The 7,500-nt window shown below is 42.6% G+C and overlaps 1 protein-coding gene across 1 annotated transcript in view; it reads right to left on the reverse strand.

Moving 5' to 3' along the window:
* LOC137971437 (uncharacterized) overlaps nt 1-7,500 on the reverse strand; it is a 178,359-nt gene that overhangs the window by 40,884 nt on the left and 129,975 nt on the right. The window contains 5 exon segments of the mRNA XM_068818265.1: nt 1-70; nt 961-1,624; nt 2,891-3,183; nt 4,237-4,644; nt 5,442-5,927. The exon segment at nt 1-70 is cut by the window's left edge and continues 137 nt beyond it. Coding sequence (XP_068674366.1) covers nt 1-70; nt 961-1,624; nt 2,891-3,183; nt 4,237-4,644; nt 5,442-5,927 — 1,921 coding nt within the window.

The raw sequence follows: 7,500 nt of genomic DNA on the forward strand, positions 1-7,500 counted from the left end.
CCAGAAGCAGAACTTACACCACCACCACTTCCAGCCAGTTCAGCAGTACAAGCGTGTTCGTAAGAAGTTCCTGAAATGAAAGAAATTAAGTGATTTTCATAAATCTTTGCACACTTTTGGATGTCAAAATTGGGCGTGCATCTAATTAGGAACATTTCTAGACATAAGCAACATCTGCGCTTTTCACAATTCTTCAAGTGGCAACTGCCAAACTGCGGTTTGGCTTCTATCAATCAAAGTTCCAAAGTCAAGCCGAAAGAAGCTGAGAGATGACCCGAGACCACCCCAAAGGTCCCGCACTAACCTCGTTCATTTAATACTATTGTTGGTAAGACAACTGTTGACGATTCTCAACTGATACAAAAGGGATTGAAGGTTATGGAGCAACAGATTCTGAGAAATCAGCCAAGTAATGGTCAGTGCGTTACTACTTGGTGCGTGACATTTTTTTAATGTTTACTCTAAAACGGACGACCGATCAACATCTTTGGTTCACAGGGTACGAAACTCAATAGTTTCGTTTTTACTCGATTGACGGAAGCCAAGAGGAAGTTCGGTGCATGGTGTTGAATGTGAGCGGATTCTGCGGAATTATGAAAATCGCAATAAACGATTTGCACAGACCAGTAGCCAGCCAAATATTCCGTTCAATTGTTTATGGACTTTTCCAGGCCTTGAAGGAACGTCTTTTTGGGAAGCTCTGCGGCAACTATGCAAGAGTAGGGCACGAAGTGCCAGGTGTGGCGATCTATTTATCATAAGTGCCTTCTGTATATTCCACGGATCATGATAATGGTGACTGCAAGAGTGCAATTCGCGCCACTGCCACCCTGGCAAGGTCCTCCAAAAAAATTTTTAACGATGCAAAACTGCTTTTGAGTAGGTACCATGCGAATGCTACTTCACCATAGATAATTATTATATATGCATGTGCGCAAGGTAAGGCAAATACTAGCATACCTCCATTGCTAGAACAGGAGCCACATCCACTCCAATATCCGCTTCCTCCGATTCCAACGTGGCCAGCCCCTGCTACAGAGGAACAGCTCGTTCTACTTCCAGGCCCCTGTCCAGCATTCCAACCGAGACCCGAACCATCGGCGGTGGCGTCAAACTCGATACTAAAATAATCCGTGAATATCTTTACAGCATCTGCTTTTACAGAGCCAGTGTATTCCAGGGCGGCCTCAAACAAGTGAAGATTTACTGCTCTTGCTGATACAATCTGCGTTGAGCTTTGAATGTTAAGTATCCCACCAAGAGAAATTTGAAGCTTCTTAAACCAGTAATGGCCCACGTAAGGGGTTTTGGAAGCAGCGTTGCATGTAACACAAGCCGATGCGCCTTTCTCACTGAGAATAGCATTCACATTATTAAAGATTTTCAACCACTCGATGCCATGAATTTCACCATCTGCTGTCAATGCCGGAGAACCGGTGCCGCGTAGCGTAGTACGAACCGGAAGAAGAATTTGCCCTCCTGTGTCAATATGGAAGTTAACAGGAGCCTCGGAGCGAATGCTGTGCGTCTCTACATATATCCGGGTACTTGGTAACGCACGTAATGTGCCCGTTTTGTCGCCAGTTACTTTTGTGATAAACATTTCAACGACCTGTCCAGAAACCTAAGAAATTTATTTACCATATTAATGGTAGTAATTGAAAATAGCTCGTCGACACACAGACCTTGCAAAAAAATGCGCTGTTTATCAGATCATTAATTAATAAACTATTCGTATACGTCGCTTGGCGCGTACCAAGCACTCTTAATCTTGGTTTTCACTTTGATTGATTTGATTTCTTTATTAATTCACACTGTGAACAATAATGTACATAAACAAAATATGTCGCAAACAAAGAAATGTAAGGTAGATGAGATTTCATGTGTGCAGTGGCCGAAGGCTTTCCAGTTGGACCCCGACATAGTAAAATAAATGGCGGGAAAACATTTAAACTAGTGCAAGGAAAATTAAACCTACGTATGGATAGGAACAAGCTATTTTAACAGTATGGGGACTTAGTAACAAAATGGTATCAGCACAGTTTCTCAAACAAAGCAGAAGGAAACTTTCAATAATAATATACTACTTAAATATCCAAGTCTCTAGCTTATAAAACCACGGAAAGTGCTTTACTAAATGGGGAGATTTAAAGACGGTGCCTACTATTGTTATTGCGCATACGTTCAGCGCATCTCGAGATACTCGGATTTCCTATGGGTGGCGCTTATTATACCGGGATATTTTTGCGCGGTTCAAAAACTGTACGGAATAAGCAGAACTTAGCAAGTGCTCTTGGTATCCAAAAAGAAAATTGGCGGTAACCATTCATTTTTCAGAGATAATTAAGGTTCAATTTGGAATAGGAGTCCATCCATTGCTTTGTATTTTAAAGCTTTTTACAAATATTGTTGATTAATTATCTTCGAAAAATGCGTGGTTACCCCCAAATTTCTTTTTGGATTTCAATAACACTTGTTAAGATCTGCTTTTCCCGCATATTCAGTAAACCGCGCAAAAATACCTCTGAATTAGTAGGCACCGACCTTAAATCAAATCAAATCATGTCAAATTAAAGCAAGCCGGCGGGATTTTAATGCGAATGGAAAAGTGTGCTACCGGGCTGAGATAAACCAAAACTCAACCCACACCGTGCGTCGAGTACACTAATCGATTCCGGGACACAATGTTGAAAGGGGAGAGCCTTACCACTGGGAATTCAAAACCCTCCTCCCCTGCCAGCAGCTTGCATAAGAAGGGACTTCAATTCACGGAGGATTTTGAGACATTAGCATGCCCACCCTAAGTGATTGGCTGAAGCTTAGTCGGCGCTTCAGACCTCGTTGGCTATTCAACACCGCGCTCGCTTGTGGAATAAATCTTTTCAGATACCTGCTTCATAGTTAATGTCCCCTTTCGCACAAGATGAATTCTTTCAAATTCATATACCGTAGTGCTTGATTCTGCTAGTGTGACAGGAAGATCACCTCTGTTATAGCTATCAATCTGCAACATTCGGTAAGGCTCTTCACCCACGGTCACATTGACAAAAACTGTTCCTGGACTTCCATGGTGATTTCTATCGCTTGTTCCCCCTAGGGCACTCAAAACACCTCCAAAGATGAAGTACTCTGTAAGGTACACTGCTATGCGTCCCCCTGAGCCAGCTCCCTCGTCGCTGGGACCTATCAAGATACGATATTTAACATATGAATTTGGACCAACTGATTTCTCGGACTCATTTTTGGGTGCCCGTGTTAATGGAAACCTCTAGTACATTTTTCTCAGTAACCTCTTTATTTACACAAAACAGTTGCAAAGCAACAGTTGCAACTAGAAACCGAAAAACTGTAACCGATGAACCAAGATATGCCTAGGATTACCCCTAATTAGGTGCATGCAAATCTCCATAAGCGAAACGAAATGTCCTCTCGCTTTTTTCCCCAACTTCAACATCACTAGTGTCTCGGAATACAGACAATTGACGTCATAAAATGTCCCCCAAATGCTAACAGATTAACAGCTACATTCTCCCCAAGGAAAACTTCGCGTTGAATGTCAAAATGGGGCGGTGTGCATCTAATTAGCTGCAATACTGGGCACACGTGGACGTTCTCTCAGACCAAATAAATAAAGAGCTGCCTCCGCGGACAAGTATTATCCACTTTGACACTCAATGAGCGATGTCTCCGATTACGTCACTGACGCAAAAATTAGAAAGAATTAGCAATGCGTTTACGTGGAACAGCAAACGGCTCCCTGTCATGGAAGCATACGAAAACTGTCTTGCTGTAATTTTGCCTTTTTATGAGAAATTGCTCGACATCTGTAGATAACAGGCAGAAAATGTGCCACGATCAAACAATTTCCTTTGCCTTTTTGGGAAAACTCAAACGTTGGCCTTCCGTTTGCCGTAAACACGAGGCGGAATATCTCGAATGTCTTTCGAATGTATGCCGATATGGCTAAATACTGTTAGCTAAAATGAGAATAACCATTTTTTCATCGTTCCTAGTTACCTGTTCCTAGCAAAGCAAATACGAGCAGCCTGCACGCCCAATGGAGTGATATCCACATTGGTTTAACTTTGCTCCCGCCTCCGATCGGAGGAAAATTTGGCACAATTGCAAGTTTGAGAACTAATCACAAAGCGTATTAATAAAAAATCAAACGATCTCGATATTACTTTTGACCATCAATTAGAAACGTCCCTAATGAATGTGTCTTTCAACACAAACCTCCGTGACACTCAATTGTTCCATAGCCTTTTAGGAACAAAGTGTTCACAATAACAGCGCCACCGCTTCCACCTCCATTTGAACTCGACGATGATCCAATGCCATTAGATTTTATCGTTCCTTCCACGACCACGTTACTTCCAGTTGCAATATACAACCATCCACCCCCTGCGCCATATCCTCCACCGCTTCCGGGTTCGTCAGGCCAATAGGCAGATCCATACTGCGTACCCGAGCTAGCTCGTCCACCAGGCGAGGCGTAACTGCCACCAGTACTTCCAGAACCACTGCCTGGACCACTTCCGGGTGGATAACCAAAGCCAGACGAGTCAATCAGTGCCCCACCCTCCACAATGACGTTGTCTCCTTTCATGGTCACGTAGTTTGTAGCAAGGATGAGTTGGCCTCCTGACGAACAATAAGAAGGAGAAAAATAAGGATCGTTTGCAGTACACATTTAAAAAGCAATAGGAACAAAGGCGACAGGGCCAAACTAACGCCAACTTCACTCTGTACTAAACATAAGCAAAAATATAGCTATATTACATTATTCCGTATTGGATAGGAATTAATAAGAAATGGAGATGAAAATGTACGATTCACTGTCGTGTTCTCCAGTTATATGCAAAACCTACACTTTGGTAATTTCAAGTGGATGTTAAGTAGTAAAAAGCAACAATCAAATGGCGTAAAGTGTAAAACGCAAGTGCAGATCATGAAAAGTCGTTGCTACCGTTCAATAAACCAATTAATTGTTCGCCTAATCCCCACGACGAGGTGCTAACGCTGGAAATGTGAGTTCACAAATATTTCTTGCCGGGTAGCAGAGATAGCGCAGTGATGAGAGCACTCGCCTCCCCCCAACGCGGCCTGGGTTCGACTCCCAGATTTGGTGGGACATGTGGGTTCATATGCCGTCATGGTGGCTCTCCGGGAACTCCAGCTTTCCCCTCTCCTTAAAAACCATGCAACCTACGATTTACTATGAGTTGAGTTGATTTGGTTTAAAATATATAGCACCACAGCGCTAAATAAAGTTGACCCATTGTTATTGTTGTGAGGCTCGGGCTTTAATTTCCAGCCGTCGTCATTGTCATCACGTGATTTCCCTAAAAACCCTCGAGACGTGGTGTCTGGCTAAAATTAAACACAGATTTATAACACGGCTCAATCCTGTGATCAAGTTAACATGGAAACACAGTAACCTTTTTTCACTGACGTATCCGCAATATCCAACACAGCCTTGACAGGTGTCAGTTTTATTCTAACCAAGCCAGAATTTGTAATGACCAACAGTGGAAGGACGATAAGACCGGGTGTGAATGGATCAAAAGGATTATCAGCAAGCCATTCAGATTCCTCGGGCAGTTTAGCAGTATGTGCAGTTCCACCAAATTCCACCAAGCCACTGCGTTCGATGACAAGCTTTTCCACTCCGGTCATTCGCCCGTTGATGGTGGAACTTTCCCCTCGGAGAATTACTTCAGTAGGGAACACAATCTCGGCGTAGTCTTCCACATGGAAGCTGCACGGAGCGTCCATGTACGTGTGAGTGGACTCTACCACAAATACAAACAATCGCTGTCGAGCCATTAGTTTGATTAGTCCTGTTTTATCTCCGGTGACCTCGTGGGCAATGACAGTCACATTTAGTGCATTTTGCGGATGATAGAAAGTGACCGTGGAGTGCCCTGTCAGAAAATCAAAAGATTCATCTCAAGATTAAAGGAAAAAACAACAATCCTCATTTGAAAAGATGCCTTTTTCCCGCCCCTTGACTGCAAAACTCTAGAAGAATCACAAGCTTCCTCCAGCTGCTCTCCCCAAATGAAGGGCGTCTGGCTTTCCTGTATGTCTTGAATCAATCAATTATTTGTCTCTAACGGATAAAAAATTATTAAATAAGTCTTCACTGCGACTGCGTGGTGTCTGGATCCGGCAGGAAATCATGCTCTCGCAAATCTGCCCTATTTCTGTTAGCATATTTGCACATCTCACTTCCCATTTCAAATTAACCCGAAAGAATGTCGCACTAGAGCGATTTCATTTGATATGATTTCTGTATAGTGTCCTCAACAGACCTTCTTAGCTTGTACATTCTGCTTTCCCAATACAGATCATGTGATAGCACTCGGGATATTTCATCCTTTGTCTTGCTCATAAAAGGAAGTGCGTGCAAGCATGAATATGTCTGCATGCACTCTTTTTAATGAACAAAACAAAGGACCAAATCTCCTAATTCGACAGGTGAGTTGTATGTACAAGGGAATAAGGACTAGTGCCCAGGCTCATTAAACCCAAGCTCATTATTAGTTTATTAAATACTTGCACAAATCCCATAATACCCGTCTTTTAACCTTCCCCCCCCCCCCCAAAAAAAAAGAAAAAATTGCATAATCTTTGTTTGCAATTTCACCTGGGACTTGAGGATGTCCCAAGAGAAATCGAAAACAATGCCTACGCAATCCCTTTTTTTTTGGGTGGGTGGGGGGGGGGGGGGAAAGGGGGGGGGGGGGGGGGGGTAACAGAGGTGTATTATGGGATTTGTGCAAGTAGTGAATTTCTTTTTAGTGATCTTGATCTTAGTAATTTGTTGGGTTACTATCGGTTTGTCTTAAAAACTTTAGATGTAAGTAGTTCCAATCTGCTTTTCTCTCTAAAAATACCGGATAACATGCTGTTTGGTACACAAGTCGCTTTGTATAGTGCACTTTCAACTAGATTATACAAATGAAGGGGTTGTTTGCCAAAGAAACTGGTCCTTCGTCGGCGGGAATCGAAAACGAATATTTGATTTTATCAAACTAGTTGAAAGAGGTAAATTAACCATCGGAAGCGCCGATTTACACGGTACAATTTTTGTCGCATGCGACAAGCTTACGACAGGCCTCAGTACAACAAGACTTATAAATTATTATTGTCGCAGCCCTTTAAAACATGTTTTAAAATGCTACGACATTTCTTCTGACGTAAACGACAATCGTAAGTCATGTCGTAGGCCTGTCTTAAGTTTCTCTCATGCGGCAAAAATCGTACCGTGTAAATCGGCCCTAAGGAAGACTTGCGAATTGGCGTTTCGAGCGGTGACGAAAAGCTAACACTCGAAACGTCAGCTTACAAATCCTTTCTACGATGGTTAACTAGTTTGTCGTATATTCAAAGGTGCTTTATAACGACGTATTAATAAGTCACATCATTACCCCCGGACGTCACTTGCCAATAACGAGTGGAATACCTAATAACAACCCACCAAAGTTACAAAAT

The sequence above is a fragment of the Montipora foliosa genome, chromosome 9 (assembly GCF_036669935.1).
Source record: "Montipora foliosa isolate CH-2021 chromosome 9, ASM3666993v2, whole genome shotgun sequence".
Taxonomy (NCBI): Eukaryota; Metazoa; Cnidaria; class Anthozoa; order Scleractinia; family Acroporidae; genus Montipora; species Montipora foliosa.